General features: G+C 42.2%; 1 protein-coding gene across 1 annotated transcript in view; it reads left to right on the top strand.

Annotated features, from left to right (window-relative positions):
- LOC126262334 (adenylate kinase isoenzyme 5) overlaps window positions 1-22,175 on the top strand; it is a 483,860-nt gene that overhangs the window by 98,941 nt on the left and 362,744 nt on the right. Inside the window, exon 2 of the mRNA XM_049958893.1 lies at window positions 702-878. Within this exon, the coding sequence (XP_049814850.1) occupies window positions 702-878 (177 nt within the window). The remainder of the gene's footprint in view (window positions 1-701; window positions 879-22,175) is intronic.

Here is a 22,175-nt window from a genome sequence, read left to right as displayed (position 1 = left end):
CCATTATTACAACCTCTCGATATACTACAGCATCATCCGCAAAAAGCTTCAGTGAACTTACGATGTCATCCACAAGGTCATTTATGTATATTGTGAATAGCAACGGTCGTACGGCACTCCCCTGCAGCACACCTGAAATCACTCTTACTTCGGAAGACTTCTCTCCAGTGAGAATGACATGCTGCTTCCTGTTATCTAGGAACTTTTCAATCCAATCACACAATTGGTCTGATAGTCCATATGCTCTTACTTTGTTCATTAAACGACTGTGGGGAACAGTATCGAACACCTTGCGGAAGTCAAGAAACACGATATCTACCTGGGAACCCGTGTCTATGGCCCTCTGAGTCTTGTGCACAAATAGAGCGAGCTGGGTTTCACACGACCGTCTTTGTCGAAACCCATGCTGATTCCTACAGAGTAGATTTCTAGTCTCCAGAAAAGGCATTATACTCGAACATAATACGTGTTCCAAAATTCTACAACTGATCGACGTTAGAGATATAGGTCTATAGTTCTGCACATCTGTTCGACGTCCCTTCTTGAAAACGGGGATGACCTGTGCCCTTTTCCAATCCTTTGGAACGCTACGATCTTCTAGAGACCTACGGTACTCCGCTGCAAAAAGGGGGGCAAGTTCCATCGGGTCAGACGCAGTCGCAGAGCGCGGCTACAGCCTCGGCGCCCTGGGCGTGTTGCAGAGCAGCAGCGGAGCTCGGCTGCGCGGCAGGCGGAGGAGAGCGGGCGCGGGCCTCGAGAGGCTTGGACGTACGACGGGCCGCCGCGCACCCCGGAGCCCGAGGGCCGCGCCTCGCCGCTGCACAACGGAGCGCACGTCAAGTTCGAGGTGCCCAAGGTGCCCGTCATATTCGTCCTCGGTGAGTCTGCCTCTCTCATTTACTCCTCTCTCTTTTAAAATTATCCTCTATAACCGCAATAGCTGTACTCAGTGAAGCAGGGGAAGGTCGAGCAGTATCGACCGCGAAAGCTTTTTCGAAATTCCAGAAAAAATATAAACATGCAGTAAATGAAGCAGGCAAAAAGGAATACAAACGTCTCAAAAATGAGATCGACAGGAAGTGCAAAATGGCTAAGCAAGGATGGCTAGAGGACAAATGTAAGGATGTAGAGACTTATCTCACTAGGGTAAGATAGATACTGCCTACAGGAAAATTAAAGAGACCTTTGGAGAAAAGAGAACCACTTGTATAAATATCAAGAGCTCCGATGGAAACCCAGTTCTAAGCAACGAAGGGAAAGCATAAAGCTGGAAGGAGTATATAGAGGGTCTGTACAAGGGCGATGTACTTAAGGACAATATTATGGAAATGAAAGAGGATGTAGATGAAGATGAAATGGGAGATATAACACTGCGTGAAGAGTTTGACAGAGCACTGAAAGACCTGAGTCAAAACAAGGCCCCGGGAGTATACAACATTCCATTACAACTGCTGACAGCATTGGGAGAGACAGTCCTGACAAAACTCTACCATCTGGTGAGCAACATGTACGAGACAGGCGAAATACCCTGAGACTTCAAGAAGAATATAATAATTCCAATCCCAAAGAAAACAGGTGTTGACAGATGTGAAAATTACCGAACTATCAGTTTAATAAGTCACGGTTGCAAAATACTAACGCGAATTCTTTACAGACGAATGGAAAAACTAGTAGATGCCGACCTCGGGGAAGATCAGTTTGTATTCCGTAGAAATATTGGAACACGTGAGGCAATACTGACCCTACGACTTATTTTAGAAGATGGATTAAGGAAAGGCAAAACTACATTTCTAGCATTTCTAGACTTAGAGAAAGCTTTTTACAATGTTGACTGGAGTACTCTCTTTCAAATTCTGAAGGTGGCAGGGGTAAAGTACAGGGAGCGAGAGGCTATTTACAATTTGTACAGAAACCAGATGGCAGTTATAAGAGTCGAGGGGCATGAAAGGGAAGCAGTGGTTGGGAAAGGAGTGAGACAGGGTTGTAGCCTGTCCCCGATGTTATTCAATCTGTATATTGAGCAAGCAGTAAAGGAAACAAAAGAAAAATTCGGAGTAGGTATTAAAATCCATGGAGAAGAAATAAAAACTTTGAGGTTCGCCGATGACATTGTAATTCTGTCAGAGATAGCAAAGGACTTGGAAGAGCAGTTGAACGGAATGGATAGTGTCCTGAAAGGAGGGTATAAGATGAACATCAACAAAAGCAAAACGAGGATAATGGAATGTAGTCGAATTAAGTTGGGTGATGCTGAGGGAATTAGATTAGGAAATGAGACACTTACGTAGTAAAGGAGTTTTGCTATTTGGGGAGCAAAATAACTGATGATGGTCGAAGTGGAGAGGATATAAAATGTAGACTGGCAATGGCAAGGAAAGAGTTTCTGAAGAAGAAAAATTTGTTAACATTGAGTATAGATTTAAGTGCCATGAAGTCGTTTCTGAAAGTGTAGCCATGTATGGAACTGAAACATGGACTATAAATAGTTTGGACAAGAAAAGAATAGAAGCTTTCGAAATGTGGTGCTACAGAAGAATGCTGAAGATAAGGTGGGTAGATCATGTAACTAATGAGGATGTATTGAACAGAATTGGGGAGAAGAGGAGTTTGTGGCACAACTTGACAAGAAGGAGGTACTGGTTGGTAGGACATGTTCTGAGGCATCAAGGGATCACAAATTTATTACTGGAGGGCAGCGTGGAGGGTAAAAATCGTAGAGGGAGACCAAGAGATGAATACACTAAGCAGATTCAGAAGGATTTAGGTTGCAGTAGGTACTGGGAGATGAAGAAGCTTGCACAGGATAGAGTAGCATGGAGAGCTGCATCAAACCAGTCTCAGGACTGAAGACCACAACAACAACAACTACTAAAGAGACTGCCTACACCATGCTTGTCCGTCCTCTTTTAGAATACTACTGCGCAGTGTGGGATCCTTACCAGATAGGACTGACGGAGTACATCGAGAAAGATCAAAGAAAGGCAGCACATTTTGTATTATCGCGAAATAGGGGTGAGATTGTCACTGAAACGATACAGGATTTGGTGTGGACAGAATTGAAACAAAGGCGTTTTCCGTTGCGGCGAATCTTCTCACGAAATTTCAATTACCAACTTTCTCCTCCGAATGCGAAAATATTTTGTTGACTCCGACCTACATAGGGAGAAACGATCACCATAATAACATAAGGGAACTTAGAGACGTTCACACCATCAGCTGGTATGTACACTCATGCTCATAAATTATGGATAACTGCAAAATGTGGTACAAAACAACGTGGCACGATACAAAACTGGCGCTAATAGCATAGGCACATAGGGAACACACACGACACAGATCTGTAAGTCCACGGTATTGGTGATAAGTTGAGAAAACCGTCCCGAAACACATGTGTTACAAAACGCAACTGTTTCCTGCGCATGTACCCCGACATCAATACGGGATATGTTCATCATACACACTTACACAAGCCGCACAACGGGTTGGCATAGTCTGGATCAGGTGGTCGAGCAGCTGCTGGAGTATAGCCTCCCACTCTTGCACCAGTGCCTTTCGGAGCTCCTGAAGTGTCGTAGGGGTTTGAAGAAGTGCAGCGATGCGTCGACCGAGAGCATCCCAGACGTGCTCGGTGGGGTTATGGTCTGGAGAACAGGCAGGCCACTCCATGCGCCTGATATCTTCTGTTTCAAGGTACTCCTCCACGATGGCAGCTTTGTGGGGCCGTGCGTTATGATCCATCAGGAAGAAGGTCGGACCCACTTCACCCCTGAAAAGGCGGACATACTGGTGCAAAATGACATCCCGATACGCCTGACCTGTTACAGTTCCTCTGTCAAAGACATGTAGGGGTGTACGTGCACCAATCATAATACAGGTCCCTTCCACGGACATTAAGGGATTAGTATCTGGTTCCTGGTTCACGCCAGATGAAAACCCGGCGAGAATCACTGTTCAGACTATACCTGGACTCATCCGTGAACATAACCTGAGACCACTGTTCCAATGGCCATGTACTCTGTTCTTGACACCAGGCTTTACTGGCTCTCCTAGGACTAGTGGCCAGTAGAATGCACCTTGCAGGTCTCTGGGCGAATAAACCAGGTCTGTTCAGTCGTCTGTAGACTGTGTGTCTGCAGACAAATGTTCCAATGGCTGCGGTAAGGTCCCGAGCAAGGCTACCTGCAGTACTCTGTGGCCATCTGCAGGCACTGATGGTGAGATATCAGTCTTCTGTGGACGTCCCGTACTGTAGCGCCTGGACACGTTTCCTGTCTGCTGGAATCGTTGCCATAATCTTGAGATCACGCTTTGTGGCACAAGGAGGCCCCGTGCTACAACCTGCTGTGTTTGACCAGCCTCCAGTCGCGCTAGTATTCTACCCCTCATAATGTCATTAATATGTGTTCTATGAGCCATTTTCAACACACAATCACCATTAGCACGTCTGAAGACGTCTGCACACTTAGTAGCTGCACCGTACTCTGACATGTACCAACACACCTCTGCGTATGTGGACTGTTGCCAGCGCCACCGTGTAACGACCGCAGGTCAAATGCACCGCGTGGTCATACCCCAAGGTGATTTAAACCCGCAAACTGCCCACCAGAGCGTTGTTTCACCATGTATCAGCATTATCCTTAATGTATGAGCATAAGTGTAGTTTGCCTACTTGTTCCTTGCTGGTACCTGTTGTTCGCTGCAAACTCGCGAATTCAGCAGCCCTCAGACGTGCGTCCTCACGTCTTTACATAAAATCGTAGTAAATTTACCCGCTTTCATTTTTGTCTTATTCAACCGATGCTTGGTTTCAGTAGCTCTGCAAGTTTGTTCGCTTGATTTAAGAACTCGTCTTACTGAAAGGCCAAACTTCAAACATTATCGTCCGGTATTGTTTCCTTAATGTTCTCGGAAATAAACTTGTTGCTTTCTAAAAAAGGTTCATGTCCACCTTTTTATACTTCCCCTAAAGCTTTGTCTGCCGTTCAATGCATTTTTGGAACCGAATGTTCCTCACTCGCTTTTCTGATTGTCATTGCGAGAAGTTTGACTTTTTCGTACGGTTTCCTTCATGTTATTTACATTCCATTTATATTCTGACGTGTCCAAGTTTGACTGTTAAGGAAAAAAAACCAGCCTACAGTACAGAAAATAATATTAGTTGTTCATCTTCATATTTTAATATTAGTAGTATGTAAAAACATAATAAAATGTTATATTACTTAGCTGGAAACAAAACACAACACTCCGTAGCTCATATACCGATTAACTTACTTGGCGCAGATAACTTGTTTCCACTCCGAAACGCACTGTTATTTTGAGTCGCGTTCATCATTTGTTCACACTGCAGTGTGGTGACAGATGCCGTTACTAGCACTGTACTCTCGTTTCGTTCCTAGAAATATTTTTAATGAAACTGAAGGGCGCAGACTTCGATCTCACATAAACGTAGATACAGATAGAAACAAAAATATACAATAATATTGCATTTGCCTAGGACTGATTCTGGTGCACTGCATAGAATCTAGATCACGTATGAAAAAATAAAAATATAAATTGAGTAGGCTTTCACTTGACGTTTTCTTTTAAATACCTTGTCACCCAACGTACAATTCAGCTTAACTGTCTGGTCAATGCCAAGAATGCATTATGTGTTACTGAAATGCGCTATGTTGGAAGCAAAGCATGGAACACTTACTTCCACAAAGTAGTCGTCAGTTTGTTGTATATCAGAGCTTCTTGGTGCAATGAACATTGCGAATTAGCTCTGTAATTGCCACACTGATCTGCACTTGGAGCAGTGACATAGTACTAATTTCATTTCGGAATGCAACTGTTTATAGTAGTCAGGATTTGCGAAAATATCTTGGACGCAACTCATAATGTGAAAAATGAATGAATAAATGAATAGGAAGGAAATTAACCATTTATTTATGAAAAATTAATTACTGTTATATTTAGCCTCAGAAGGTTTGATAAAAGTTGACTGATGTACTTGAAATGACTTAACTTTCGGAAAATTGTGGATGTCTAACCATGTAATAAATTATATGCCCTAGAACAGCGTTCGCAAAATAGAGCAAATGAATTTGTTTTTGGATGGTACCCACTTTGAGAAAACACAATTTTGTCTTCTTCTACCCAAACATGTTTCGCTGAAGATACAGCACCATCAGTGCTTTTCTTTCTCTGAAACAACAAGTAAAATGTCCTTCACTAACTGTAATTTGAGTTTTTAAGACACTATTCACAAATAAAAAACAGACAAAATTTTTATATGTATCTTGTTACTACTATATACTGTGGTTTCTATGGTTTCTACATTTTGCGTTACATTAGTTATTCTTTCACAGTTTGTCATCTGCAGCCAGAGAGAACTTAATGTAGAAAATTATTTGTATCAGAGATTTACGGCTGGGATTTTCCATCCTGCACCTTATATGTGACTGCTCGCTATGTTAAAAGGTGATTCCGAAGTTGCAATACAAAACACTCCATTAACTGCACAAATTCCCAGTGGCGTTTGTCCCAAAAACAACTTAAAGAACGTTCGCGATTACTTGAAATAACAAACACACAGTTTACTGGCGTGGCACCAGGTCTGCGGAAAGCCTCATTCTGCATGGCTGTAGGGCAGCGTCTGTGAGGGATCGCGCTGTGTGGAGTAACATAGGCAGGACAACAGTTCGAAGCAGAGGGGAGCGTCCTGGCGCGTCTTGGGATTTCCCTTTGATGGACGCCGTTTTTATGTTGCACTCCCTGCGTGAAATCTTAGCTGGTACTCGTGATGGAGGCTGCAACAAACTGCGTATGAACATACACTGTCGTGGCATGTGGTGCCCAGTATGAATACACAATCGCCGGAGGGGAGACACTTGTGGGCGAAGCGTAGGCAACCCCGCATGACAGACACGTCGGACTGGCAGCGGACATAGGCGGCCTACGGCCCGTATGTAAAGCGGATGTTATAGTTAACATTACTTTGCCCTATGTGGAAAATTGTGTGTGTGTTTTTAGTTTGTGTATACAATAGTTTTCCTTTTTCTTATTTTCCAGTAACTGTCAGCGTAAAGAACCAGAACTTTTAAAGTTTCACTCTCGCTGTTTACAAACCTACAGGAACAAGATGGCGGACAACAGAAGAGTTGAACGTGTTCTGAGCCGGAGATTTTAATCTTTGAGAGGCCCATCTTACACTGTGTATTTGTGTCTGTTATCTGACAGTTTTTGAGGGAAGCGAACAGTATTCCATTGCCGAGAGATGTGTATTCGTTTATTACTTTTTTCCTTGAACTGTGGCTTTTTTTTTTTTTTTTTTGGGCATGTTCCTTATTTATTAGTTTCTGTGGGGGAAGCTGTTGGTACGCTTGAGAATTTTTAAGACTGTATTGACGTCTGTTGCTTGTGTTTCGTATGCGTAAGGTGTTCTGCGATTATAGAATGACAGCTGTCACTTTATAGGGATCTTCTGTGTTCTGTGTACCTAATATTGAAATCTGTGCTTGTCTGTTTAATATAAAACGCACTGCAGTTAAGATATGTCAGTAAGTACCAGATGTGTTGTGTTTGTCTGTGTTGTTGCTGGATGTCCTTAGCTTACTCTTTATTGAGATATCTGTTCTGTAGGTAATATTTGTCCTTGTTTTTTTGATGGCTATTTTGTGGGCCGCTTTGTTGTTTTATTGATGGTGTACCACTTACTTGTTGCTGTGGGTTTCTTGTTCATGTGTGCTTGTGTGTGTGTTACTTGTGTTCATGTTCTATACGCCTGTGTTTGTCTATCGGCGACGACCTGTTTGTTTGTTAAGTGTCGCTTGAATTCTTGTTTCAATTTTGTGACTCAGTTTGTGCGTAATGAATGTGTTGTGTCCATTCTCCATGGCTATTTTTTCGATTATCTGTAGTTCATTTTTGTATTTGTCTTCATTAAGTGGAGTTTTATTGTCTATACAGCACGTGTTAGAGACCAGCTTGTTTGTGTGTTATCACGTGGTTTGAGTTTATGTGTGTGGCTGTGCTGATGGTGGTGATTTTCCTGAATATGGAGATTTGGTGTTGGTGGTTGTTATGTGCGTGTATTGTGAGTTCAAGAAAGTTTAACTGTTTACCATTTTCTCCTTTCTTGGTGAATTTTATTTTTGGATGGATAGTGTTTGTCATTGCCAAGTTGATGTGTTCGGATTTTACTATGATTTCAATGTATTTTTTTCTGAGTGTGATGGGCTTACTAGCCAGTGGATTTCTGTCAACATGTTCCTTAATCACAATGAGCACAAAATATTTGCAACCATTGCAAACCCAGACAACACAAGGTTGTGTGCCAAGGGCCATGTCCCAGTGCTGACTCCAGTTCCTGCCAGATGTCAAAGTTAAACACCATCAGGGCATGGCCAGTATTTGGGTGGGAGATCGCCCAGTTATGGTGCGTGCTGTTCGCAATTTTCGCTTTACCTTCACAGCAGAGAGGGCAGAGGATGTGGTGGGGTCAGGCCCGTGATTACCAGTCTTGGCACCAATGTCCTGGATTAAATTAAAAACCCTCCACAGTAACACATAAAGTGATGGCATGTGACACTGTTGATAGCCATCTGACTATCAGACGGGCACATTAAACTTGGCGGACCTCTTTGTGCCAGCACTGGGTTTCAGCTTCTCCTTTCTCTCATTATCATCCAACATTCACACTCATTACAGTCACCTACACTTAAGTTACACTTACACAACACAAAATGCTCACCTTTTGTGAGAAAAATGGTTCAAATGGCTCTGAGCACTATGGGACTCAACTGCTGTGGTCATAAGTCCCCTAGAACTTAGAACTACTTAAACCTAACTAACCTAAGGACAGCACACAACACCCAGCCATCACGAGGCAGAGAAACTCCCTGAACCCGCCGGGAATCGAACCCGGGAACCCGGGCGTGGGAAGCGAGAACGCTACCGCACGACCACGAGATGCGGGCTTTTGTGAGAAAAGATGCCTTTGTGTGTGAACAGTAGAAAACACCTTTGTAATTCAGATGGTTGAACATGCCATTCAGTTTATTTATTGTTCCGTTGGACCAAATTAAGGAGAAGTCTCCGTGGTCATGGAACGAGTCAATACATGAAATTATAACACGATATTAGAAACAGATAAAATGAAATATAAAAAAAACATATTCAGGTGACAAGTCGTAAGTTTAAATAAAGAAAATCAACAATGTAACGCTGGAATTTGCTTAATTTTTTAGCTCTTCCAGGAGCTCCTCGACAGAATAGAAGGAGTGAGCCATGAGGAAACTCTTCAGTTTAGACTTAAAAGAGTTTGGGCTACTGCTAAGATTTTTGAGTTCTTGTGGTAGCTTATTTGAAATGGATGCAGCAGAATACTGCACTCCTTTCTGCACAAGAGTCAAGGAAGTGCATTCCACATGCAGATTGGATTTCTGCCTAGTATTAACTGAGTGAAAGCTGCTAACTCTTCGGAATAGGCTAATATTGCTAACAACAAACGACATTAAAGAAAATATATACTGTGAGGGCAATGTCAGAATTCCCAGACTATTGAATAGGGGTCGACAAGAGGTTCTCGAACTTACACCACATATAGCTCAAACAGCCCGTTTTTGAGCCAAAAATACCCTTTTTGAATCAGAAGAATTACCCCAAAAAATAATACCATACGACATAAGCGTATGAAAATATGCGAAGTAGACTACTTTTCGTGTTGAAGTGTCACTTATTTCAGATACTGTTCTAATGGTGAATAAAGCAGCATTTAGTTCCTGAACAAGATCCTGGACATGGGCTTTCCACAACAGCTTACTATCTATCCGAACGCCTAGGAACTTGAACTGTTCCGTCTCGCTTATAATATGCCCATTCTGTCTGATCAAAATATCGGTTCTTGTTGAATTGTGAGTTAGAAACTGTGAAAACTGAGTCTTACTGTGATTTAGCATTAAATTATTTTCTACAAGCCACAAACTTATTTCATGAACTATATTATTTGATACTGTTTCAATATTACACACAAGATCCTTCACTATCAAGCTGGTGTCATCAGCAAACAGAAATATTTTTGAATCACCTGTAATACTAGAAGGCATATCATTTATATAAATAAGATACAGCAGTGGCCCCAGCACCGACCCTTGGGGAACACCCCACTTAACACTGCCCCATTGGGACTGAACATCACTACCACTCCCAATATTGTGGAGAATTACCTTCTGTTTTCTGTTCTTAAAGTAAGAGGCGAACCAATTGTAAGCTACTCCCCTTACTCCATAATGGTCCAACTTCTGCAGTAATATTTTGTGGTCAACACAGTCAAAAGCCTTCGTTAAATCAAAGAAAACACCTAGCGTTCGCAACCTCTTATTTAATCCGTCCAAAACGTCACAGAGAAAAGAGAATATAGTATTTTCAGTTGTTAAACCATTTCTAAAACGAAACTGAACATTTGACAGCAAATTATGTGAATTTAAATGCTCCAGTAACCTTGTATATACAACCTTCTCGATAACTTTAGCAAACACCGATGGCATAGAAATAGGTCTAAAATTGTCAACATTATCAATGTCTCCCCTTTTATAAAGTGGCTTCACTACCGAGTTCTTTAATCGGTGAGGAAACCGACCACTCCTAAAGGAAAAGTTACAGATATGGCTAAGTACTGGGCTAACATACATAGAACAATCCTTCAGTATTCTGCTAGATACCCCGTCATATCCATGAGAGTTCTTGGTCTTTAGTAATTTAATTATTAACTCAATCTCCCTCTTGTCAGTATCATGGAGGAGCATTTCAGGTAACAGTCTCGGAACACTTTTTTCTAAGAGCGCTATATGATTCCCTGTTGGGACTAGGTTTCTATTTAGTTCACCTGCTATATTCAGAAAGGGATTATTAAATACTGTACATATATGCGACTTATCAGTAACACGGACATTCCCACTACGCACTGATTCTATATCCTCGATCTGTCTCTGCGGACCAGCCACTTCCTTTATGACTGACCATATGGTTTTAATTTTATCCTGAGACTTAGCTATTCTAAAAATGGTTCAAATGGCTCTGAGCTCTATGGGACTTAACATCTGTGGTCATCAGTCCCCTAGAACTTAGAACTACTTAAACCTAACTAACCTAAGGGCATCACACACATCCATGCCCGAGGCAGGATTCGAACCTGCGACCGTAGCAGTCGCGCGGTACCGGACTGAGCGCCTAGAACCGCATGACCACCGCGGCCGGCACTTAGCTATTCTATCTGCATACCACATACTTTTTGCCTTCCTAATAACATTTTTAAGCACCTTAAATACTGTTTGTAATGGGCTGCTGCATTTAGATTTTGACTGTTTCTAACGTTTTGATGTAATTACCACTTTGTTCTACAAGATATTCTTATCCCTCTAGTCAGCCACCAAGGCTGCCTGTTTGTACTAGTACCCTATTTTGAACTTTCTAACGGAAAGCAGCTTTCAAAGCGTACGAGAAAAGTCTTGAGAAAAGCATTATATTTATCGTCTACTGTATCAGCGCTATAAACATCTTGCCACTCTTGTTACTTGATAAGGTTTACAATGTCTCTTCAGCAACTGGATCAGCTTTCCTAAACAGCCGATGACTATATTTAACATGTGTTGCATCACAAAAATCTTTTAGAGTTAAAATTTGTGCATCATGATCTTAAAGGGTATTCACCTTTTTGCTAACAGAAGGCCCTTCTAGTAATGAGGAATGAACAAAAATGTTGTCTATGGTTGTTCTACTGTTCCCTTGCACTCTCGTTGGAAAGAATACGGTTTGCATAAGATTATATGAATTAAGGAGGTCTACCCGCATCCTCTTCCTTGCACAATCACTTATACAATTAATATTGAAGTCACCACACATAACTAACTTTTTGTATTTCCTATAAAGTGAACCAAGAACCTCCTCTAGCTTTAGCAAAAATGTTGTGAAATCGGAGTCTGGGGATCTATAAATAACAACAGTTAGAAGTTTAGCTCCATTAAATTTAACCACACCTGCACAACATTCAAACACCTTTTCAGTGCAGTACTTTGAAACATCAATTGACTCAAATGGGATGCCGTTTTTCACATACATGGCTACTCCCCCGCACCCCAAAGAGCTCCTCGAAAAGCTGCCAGCCAACCTGTATCCTGGTAAAGGAAGCCTCTGAATTATCTCCTTATTTAAGAAGTGTTCAGATATACCAATAATTTCAGAGTCAACATCTATAAGCAGTTCACTAACTTTATCTCTAATACCTTGTATATTTTGATGAAATATACTAATTCCCTCATTACTCGGATACCTAAGCTTTCTCAAAAGTGGTTCCTCTGTTAGAGAGACTTCCCTTAAGCAGGAATAACTATCAGCTGACTACAATAAAAAAGGCGCAGCTCTAACACCCACTACTGCAGGAATTTTCCCATGAGTGATGCCACCAACCCGACCTATACTGTCACCTATACGCTTTACCAACCTTCCCTTCCCATACCTGTTGAGGTGCAGGCCATGTCTAGTGAAACCCGTCCTGCTGATAGACTCCACCGACACCACTGAAATGTGACCCATGCTTTCTGTCATCAGCGCACCCCCAAGTCTCATGTTATTACGACTGACGGCTGTATTAAGATGAGGCCGATCGTGACGCTGAAACAGTTCCACGAAATGCACATTCGTGTTGCCAGTCTGAGTGGCTATCTTTTCAAGGTCACCATCTATGTCATACTCCCCATCCCTATCAATACCATTACCAGCCCCACCCACAATCACTACCTGATCCTCTTTAGTAAAATCCCTACATAACCCCCCTATGTTAACAGTCACCTGAGCCAATCCTGCATTAGGCTTCACAATGCTGGTGACCTGGTACTCACTTACCAGCCCTTCCTGCAACTGCTGGCCTACACGTCTGCCGTGAGAACTACCTAACAGCAGAACCTTCTTCTTCGTCTTCGACTTTGCAACTGTTCTAGCCACCGTAACTACTGAGGTCTGCTGCATACTTCCTACATCTACAGCTACTAGAGATTCCTCTCCACTAGACTCTGGCAGTTGGCCATATCTATTGTAAACACCAATAGTAAAACTATCTGAAAATCTTCTTCTCCTAGCAGATCTCTTGCCAACAGCCAGCTCCCATTCCCCAACCCCCTTCTCCCTCCTCATCCTATCTAGCTCCTCCTGTGCGGTTTTCAAATGCACCTGAAGGGCACAGATCTTACGCTCCTGCTCGTCTATCAACTTACTCTTGCTACATAACTTGCAGTTCCAGGAGAGGATCTCACCAGAATGCCCACTGGCTTCCCCACTGCATTCCCCCCCAGTGAAAATACTTCGAACAAGTCTCACACCGCAATCCACTACTCGCGAACCTACGGCAAAGCCCACACTTCTCACTCATGGTAAAATTTTACAGTTATTGAAACAAGAAAACTACTTTATCTAAGTTCCGCTACTACAATAAGAAGATGTTAAAAACCTGACTACAATAATCACAAACTTACTCTACAAGGGAAGTAACTACTATTATTAACAGTATTAATAAACAACAAATGTGAATATAACAAAAGACTAATACAGAAAGAGAATCAAACGTCTAATGACACAGTAACGAAGCTGAAAACAGTTCCCAAAAGGTTCTTCTGAAATTATTTCACCAGAAAACACAAAAAACTCCGGTTGAAGACTACTAAAGTTCCTAAATAAACCACTATACACAAACAATTAATTAGTACTTAGCTTTCGATGCGCCGCTACAGCTGCAACTGGTCAGCGCGGAATGTAAACACAGATAAGAGGTTACGTTTCTCGATACGAAACACTCACAAATATCAGGTCACAACACAAGAAAGGCAGAGGTGAATGAAGAAACCAGTAATAAGTCACTTATATAGTAAATATTATCACAAAAACCGTTAAAATATGTATCTGAAATCTAAAAATATATAAAAACATGGAGAGCGATCTCACATGCAGTCACTCACTTATGACGTCACACCAAAGATAGTCTCCCAGTCATTCATGACATACGAGTTTACCTTACTTTACTTTAATATCAAGCAGTTTGCTGACATCGCTATGTACATGACATCATATTGCCTTCTGGATGAAACATGCAGTTGCCTCGAAAATGTCCACAATGACATGAACTCCGTTCATCCATAAATAAAATTAACTGTATAAAAAGAAAATGAAACTGTTAAATTTCCATGACTTCACAATACACACACAACCACCAACAGCAATTCTCCTTATTCAGGAACGCAACCATATACAAAACTCAACTACCTGAAAGCTCACAAACGAGCGGTTTCCAGTACATGCTGCATAGACTGAATAAAACTCCACTCATTGAGTGCTACAAAAATGAGCTACTGAAAATCAAACAAGTAGCTGTGGAGAAGGGATATGACACAAACATTATAGACAAACTAAATGTAAAAAATAAAACAAAAATAAAAGACACCAATCAGACAGACAGACCATCATCAACAGACAAACAGAAAGGCACAGAACATAAACACATGCAACACACACACAAGCATACATCAACAAGAAACATGCACAGCAACAAGAAAATGGTACGTACACTCTTATTTACAACAACAACGCAGCCCGCAAGGTAGGCAACATAAAAAACGACTAAAAATATCCTATAGAACAGATAGCTCAATACAGAGAAAGCCAAGGACAGCCAATACCAATACAGACAAGCAAAACACATCTGGTATTCACTAAGTGACATATCGTGACTGCAGATTATTTTATACTGAACAGATAACCAGAAATTTCAGTATTAGATACACGGAACAAGGAAGAGCACTAAAAAGTAACAGCTGTCGCTCTATATTCGCAGAACACCTTTTGGTTTGAAACCAGGGCAACAGACATCAACACAGGTTTAAAAATTCTCAAGCGTGGCAACAGCTCCCCCACAAAAACTGATAACTGTGAAGACTGCCAAATAAAGCCACAGTTCAAGGAAAAGAAGTAGTAAACGAATACACAGTTCTATCCCTCAAATAAATGTCAGACAACACTAATCCATAAACACAACACAAAAATATCCCTCCCCTCCCCCCTCCCTCCACACACACACACACACACACACACACACACACACACACACACACCATCTTCATAAAGAACGAGATAAGGTTAAGCATAACATTCGCAGTTGTGAATTTCCGATGCAGTTAATTTTCTACAGTGAGTTCTCTGTGACTACAGATGAAAAACTGTGAAAGAATAACTACTGTAATGCAAATCACGGAAAACCACAAAAGTCGCTGTGCGCGGTAACAAGGTATATACTGTAGAAATAAATTTGTCTGTTTCCATATTTTTGTGTTTGCTAAAGGCGGATCCAATCCACGAACCACTTTATTTGTCAGCGAACATGGACGCAAGAGCTTCGACCTAAATATGAATATAGAGCAAATGAATCTATTTCATGTAGTGAAACTTTTCTCTAAACAATTTTTGAAACTTCTTTTTGATTATTTGTTACAGCTGGGAATAACTGAACTTGCCAACCTCTTAAACTGGCTGTTACTGGTGCCAAGCTGAAATATCATGACAAAAATCAGCAAGAAATAATAAAACGACTTTAAAAGTATTAATTGTTAGTGTTTGTTAAATAATGTTTTTATGCTGATTCTGAACATTAATAAACTGTATTTCAAAATGGAATGGAATATCCCTAGGTTGCTGCCTCTAAAATTATTTAAATATTCATGAACCATGTTTACATTTAAAGACGATTGCAAAAGATCGCACACAACCCGTATTCGAAAGTATTCTTCCCAGTATAAAAACTTCAAAAATAATGGCTAATGCTTGCGTATGAATAATGAAGTCTCTAACTTCACTCATCAGTATCTCAAAAAATGACTAAGAGTATATATAAATCGGTGTACGTTTTCAGAACCGGCCTTGGGAAGAAAACGAAAGTAAATAAGGTGAAATTAAGCTTCTTTCTGTACATATAAAATACTTCTTGTTGTCACTTGCGACAATGTCTTTCGCCTTACAAAGCAACACATGTTAGATGCGTGAATTTATTTTTCATTTCGCTGTTCTTTAACAATCATAGTCTGTTAAATGGTGTGCGTATGAGATGGTACTTCGCACTCATAGTAGCTCTTGGAAGAATGATCTAACTTATTGGCCTTTAGGCGTCTCTTACATAGCGTATAAACTTGTCAGTTCAGAAAGGCATTTTTCTGGTAGTGAATATGAATGATGGTACCAAGAAAAGAGAAAACAAATCATTAGAAATTTTCTTATTGGCTGATCGAAACGTTATGATATTACCCAAATATATCAATAAAATCGTTGTTAGGTACCCACTGAAATGTAATCGCCAGCACTCGAAGTAATAACGGGGCGATAGTGTAAAAATCCACATACACGAGCAAGCTTATTTGTGAAATTAACTCTTACGCACTCATAGATATATCACACAAGTCCGTACACGATTCAACTAGTTTGTCAATTTAGCTTCACTTTTGTAGCAAACGCCGTTCGTGTATGCTGCATTTCGACACCAATGTGAATGCCTACAAATGCAGATAAAGTATTTCTAGCAATTACTCTGGCACCGTGTTCAAAGAAGCAGAAGTAGGAAACTAGATGATGGTCCAGGAAATGATTTAAAATGAGAGAGAAATGGACACATGAAAACCTGTTAAAGTAAATGTTACACTTGGAGCCTGATGACTGCATCAACTTTCTTCTAATGAGCAGTGAAACTTTCGATAACTTGTTTGGAGTTATTTCGTCCCCTCATTGTAAAACAGGACAAGTACACAAGACCATATTCTTCTCTATTTGGTTCTCTAACGGCAGTTTATTAAAATACCACAGTGCGGGAACATACAATCTACATCGACCGTGGAAGAACCGGAGAGCTTGGAATTTGAAACGTCCCCTTTTGAACAATTATACAAGACTGTGCTTAACCTGACACACAATATTTTTAGCGAAACGCAATCTGACTTTCAAAAAATCCCTACGAAAGGATGGCCCTGACTAACATTAAACTATACCTTTCACAAATCACTTACCTCACAAAAATCTTCGTTACTGGAACTACTCCAATACAGCGAGCGCCACTACTGCCAGCTAAATAAAAGATTCAAACTACGGAAGGCACTAACTACTGATAGGCATAGTTAGCAAATGAAAGATTTTGATAGAGAACAAACAATGTATTTACCTCAATAGTCATAATATATATAGCAGTTCATGACAAATTTCAAAATTCCGCCATCTCTCTCCCCACATCCACCACTGCTGGCGGCTCACCTCCAACTGCGCAACGCTACGCGCTGTTCACAGCCAGCTGCCTAACACTACAATGGCGAGTATTACAACAATGCAAAGCAGCCACAGACTGCACACAGCACAGCCAGTGATTTTCATACAGAGGTGGCGTTACTAATAAAAAAACCTAAACAGCCTACTTACAAATTTTTTCTATTTTATTGCACCTCCCACTTGTATGATGTGCGTAAAATATTAATTTCCTTCTTAAATTCTTGCTGCGTAATATACGGTTGGGAAGGATGACACCGCTGCCATTTTGGTAATTTCCTATGTTGTTTTTATCCTATATCGTAGCTTCCGTAGTTGAGGAAACTCCAGGTACAATGAAAAAATTTAATAAAATTCTGTTCCACATAACATGTACGATGAAACATCAATACAGACAACATCTATCTACATATACATCCACATGGATACTCTGCAGATCACTTAAGTGCCTGGCAGAGGGTTCATCGAACCACCTTCACAATTCTGTATTATTCCAATCTCGTATAGCGCGCGGAAAGAACGAACACCTATATCTTTCCGAACGAGCTCTGATTTCCCTTATTTTATCGTGGTGAGCGTTTCTCCCAATGTAGGTCGGTGTCAACAAAATATTTTCGCATTCGGAGGAGAAAGTTGGTGATTATAATTTCGCGAGAAGTCCCGTGGCAACGAGAAACGCCTTTCTTTTAATGATGTCCATCCTAAATCCTGAATCATTTCTGTGGCACTCTCTCCCATATTTCGCGATAATACAAAACGTGATGCCCTTCTTTGAACTTTTTCGATGTATTCCATCAGTCCCATCTGGTAAGGATCCCAAACCGCGCTGCAGTATTCTAAAAGAGGACGGACAAGCGTAGTGTAGGCAGTCATCTTAGTAGGCCTGTTACATTTTCTAAGTGTCCTGCAATGAAACGCAGTCTTAGGTTAGCCTTCCCCACAACATTTTCTATGTGTTCCTTCCAATTTAAATTGTTCGCAAGTGTAATTCCTAGGTATGTAGTTGAATTAACGCGTTCTTTATAGCACTCACGTGGATGACCTCACACTTTTCGTTATTTAAGGTCAACTGCCACTTTTCGCACTATTTCGATATTTCTCCTATATCGTTTTGCAGTTTGTTTTGATCTTCTGATGACTTTATTAGTCGATAAACGACAGCGCCATCTACAAACAATCGAAGACGGCTGGTCAGATAGTCTCCCAAATCGTTTATATAGATAAGGAACAGCAAAGGGCCTATAACACTACCATGGGGAACGCCAGAAATCACTTCTGTTTTACTCGATGACTTTCCGTCAATTACAACGAACTGTGATCTCTCTGACAGTAAATCACAGATCCAGTCACATAACTGACACGATATTCCATAAGCACGCAATTTCACTACGAGCCGCTTGTGTGGTACAGTGTCAAAAGCCTTCCGGAAATTCAGAAATACGGAATCGATCTGAAATCCCTTGTCAATAGCACTCAGCACTTCATGTGAATAAAGAGGTAGTTGTGTTTCACAAGAACGATGTTCTCTAAACCCATCTTGACTGTGTGTCAATAGACCATTTTCTTCGAGGTAATTCATTACCTTCGAACACAATATATGTTCTAAAATCCTGCTGCATATCGACGTTAACGATATGGGCCTGTAATTTAGTGGATTACTCCTACTACCTTTCTTGAATATTGGTGTGACCTGTGCCACTTTCCAGTCTTTGGGTACGGATCTTTCGTCAAGCGAACGGTTGTATATGATTGTTAAGTATGGAGCTAATGCATCAGCATCTCCGAAAGGAACCTAATTGGTATACAGTCTGGACAGAAGACTTGCTTTTATTAAGTGATTTAAGTTGCTTCACTACTCCGAGGATATTTACTTCTACGTTACTCATGTTAGCAGCTGTTCTCCATTCCAATTCTGGAATAGACTCCTGGAAATTGAAATAAGAACACCGTGAATTCATTGTCCCAGGAAGGGGAAACTTTATTGACACATTCCTGGGGTCAGATACATCATATGATCACACTGACAGAACCACAGGCACATAGACACAGGCAACAGAGCATGCACAATGTCGGCACTAGTACAGTGTATATCCACCTTTCGCAGCAATGCAGGCTGATATTCTCCCATGGAGACGATCGTAGAGATGCTGGATGTAGTCCTGTGGAACGGCTTGCCATGCCATTTCCACCTGGCGCCTCAGTTGGACCAGCGTTCGTGCTGGACGTGCAGACCGCGTGAGACGACGCTTCATCCAGTCCCAAACATGCTCAATGGGGGACAGATCCGGAGATATTGCTGGCCAGGGTAGTTGACTTACACCTTCTAGAGCACGTTGGGTGGCACGGGATACATGCGGACGTGCATTGTCCTGTTGGAACAGCAAGTTCCCTTGCCGGTCTAGGAATGGTAGAACGATGGGTTCGATGACGGTTTGGATGTACCGTGCACTATTCAGTGTCCCCTCGACGATCACCAGTGGTGTACGGCCAGTGTAGGAGATCGCTCCCCACACCATGATGCCGGGTGTTGGCCCTGTGTGCCTCGGTCGTATGCAGTCCTGATTGTGGCGCTCACCTGCACGGCGCCAAACACGCATACGACCATCATTGGCACCAAGGCAGAAGCGACTCTCATCGCTGAAGACGACACGTCTCCATTCGTCCCTCCATCCACGCCTGTCGCGACACCACTGGAGGCGGGCTGCACGATGTTGGGGCGTGAGCGGAAGACGGCCTAACGGTGTGCGGGACCGTAGCCCAGCTTCATGGAGACGGTTGCGAATGGTCCTCGCCGATACCCCAGGAGCAACAGTTTCCCTAATTTGCTGGGAAGTGGCGGTGCGGTCCCCTACGGCACTGCGTAGGATCCTACGGTCTTGGCGTGCATCCGTGCGTCGCTGCGGTCCGGTCCCAGGTCAACGGGCACGTGCACCTTCCGCCGACCACTGGCGACAACATCGATGTACTGTGGAGACCTCACGCCTCACGCCACGTGTTGAGCAATTCGGCGGTACGTCCACCCGGCCTCCCGCATGCCCACTATACGCCCTCGCTCAAAGTCCGTCAACTGCACATACGGTTCACGTCCACGCTGTCGCGGCATTCTACCAGTGTTATAGACTGCGATGGAGCTCCGTATGCCACGGCAAACTGGCTGACACTGACGGCGGCGGTGCACAAATGCTGCGCAGCTAGCGCCATTCGACGGCCAACACCACGGTTCCTGGTGTGTCCGCTGTGCCGTGCGTGTGATCATTGCTTGTACAGCCCTCTCGCAGTGTCCGGAGCAAGTATGGTGGGTCTGACACACCGGTGTCAATGTGTTCTTTTTTCCATTTCCAGGAGTGTATTTACTTTGTCTTCTTTTGTGAAGGGATTTCGGTAGGCTGTGTTCAGTAACTCTGTTTTGGCAGCTCTGTCTTCGATAGTATCTCCATTGCTATCGCGCAGAGAAGGCATTGATTGCTTCTTGCCGCTAACATACTTCACATACGACTAGAATCTCTTTGGATTTTCTGCCAGGTTTCGAGGCAAAGTTTCGTTGTGGAAACTGTTATAAGCATCTCGCATAGAAGTCCGCGCTAAATTTCGAGCATCTGCAAAAGATCGCCAATCTTGGGGATTTTGCGTCTGTTTAAATTTGGCATGTTTATTTTATTGTTTCTGCAACAGTGTTCTAACCCGTTTTGTGTACGAAGGAGGATCAGCTCCGTTGTTTGTTAATTTATTTGGTATAAATCTCGCTTGCTGTCTTGTCAGATTTGCCGTCAGATTTCTCTCAAACATTTCAAAAAGGGCATATATTTGACAAATACGTCAAGCAGTGCCACACACGGTGAAATTTTTGGAAAACTTAGTAGATCTTACGATATTGCAGTGCCTGTGTTATTAAGAAGTACGATTCAATGTTCCTTCGGACATGCACTGCATGGTACTTCTTAACACCACAGGCACTACAGTATCGTATTTACCCAACGACGCCAGGCCCCAAATTTCAATTAAAATGCCTCTCCACCTGTACGGGAATTACATATTGTGTACGAGTGCAGGTCGTTACGCACGAACGACGACGTTTGGAAGTTTGGGTCTGGCCGTGAGTCGTGCATGGATAACCAAAGCAGTTAAGCGGGGTTCTGGGATCGAGTCCCGGTCCGGCAGGAATTTTCATTGTCTACCTTCCATTATACAGCTGATGGTTGTCCGTACCCGCAACTGCGAATCTATTTTATGTACGACTGTAGTTTGGCAACTTGTTTGATCTTAATGATCGACAGTAAGTAAATAACTGCACATACCGATGAAAACGTAGAGGCAAATTTTAAAAATGTCCCAAACTACGTTAAAAATACGCTTTCTCTACTGACATTAGAGCAGTTCATTACAATCACTGGTGCATCATCCTAGCCACACCGTGTCGTTGTTGGCTCACTACACTTTAACTGTGCCAATTAAATTTCTTCTCAATCTCCTTTCGCTATCCATTGTAGTGGCTTGCCTTCAATACATTCCCTTCTTTTTTGTTTCTTTGCCTTGTTCTTCTTCTTTTGACTGACCACTGACAGATTAGCTGTTTCTAGGGAGCTGAACGCCGCATGTACTGTTATTTCAAGCTTCTGCAGAAGAATGCAGGAGGGAGGGAAAAGACGACAGTCTGCGTAAGGTCATCCGTATGTTGCAACTGAGCACCAAGACATGTCTTCAGTGCTCGAAGTTATCCATTGGCCAAAACACCTTAACTGCGTAGAGACTTAGCGGGACCGAAACAGTGACAACTGTGTTTGCTTATGGGACGGCAGCACGTTAGGTGTACGTAAGTCACTGTATGTCTTTCTTAAGACTGGTGTGATGATTGC

Source organism: Schistocerca nitens, chromosome 6, assembly GCF_023898315.1.
Source record: "Schistocerca nitens isolate TAMUIC-IGC-003100 chromosome 6, iqSchNite1.1, whole genome shotgun sequence".
Classification (NCBI taxonomy): domain Eukaryota; kingdom Metazoa; phylum Arthropoda; class Insecta; order Orthoptera; family Acrididae; genus Schistocerca; species Schistocerca nitens.
Note: the sequence above shows the minus strand (reverse complement) of the source record. Positions and strands in the feature narration are given on the sequence as shown.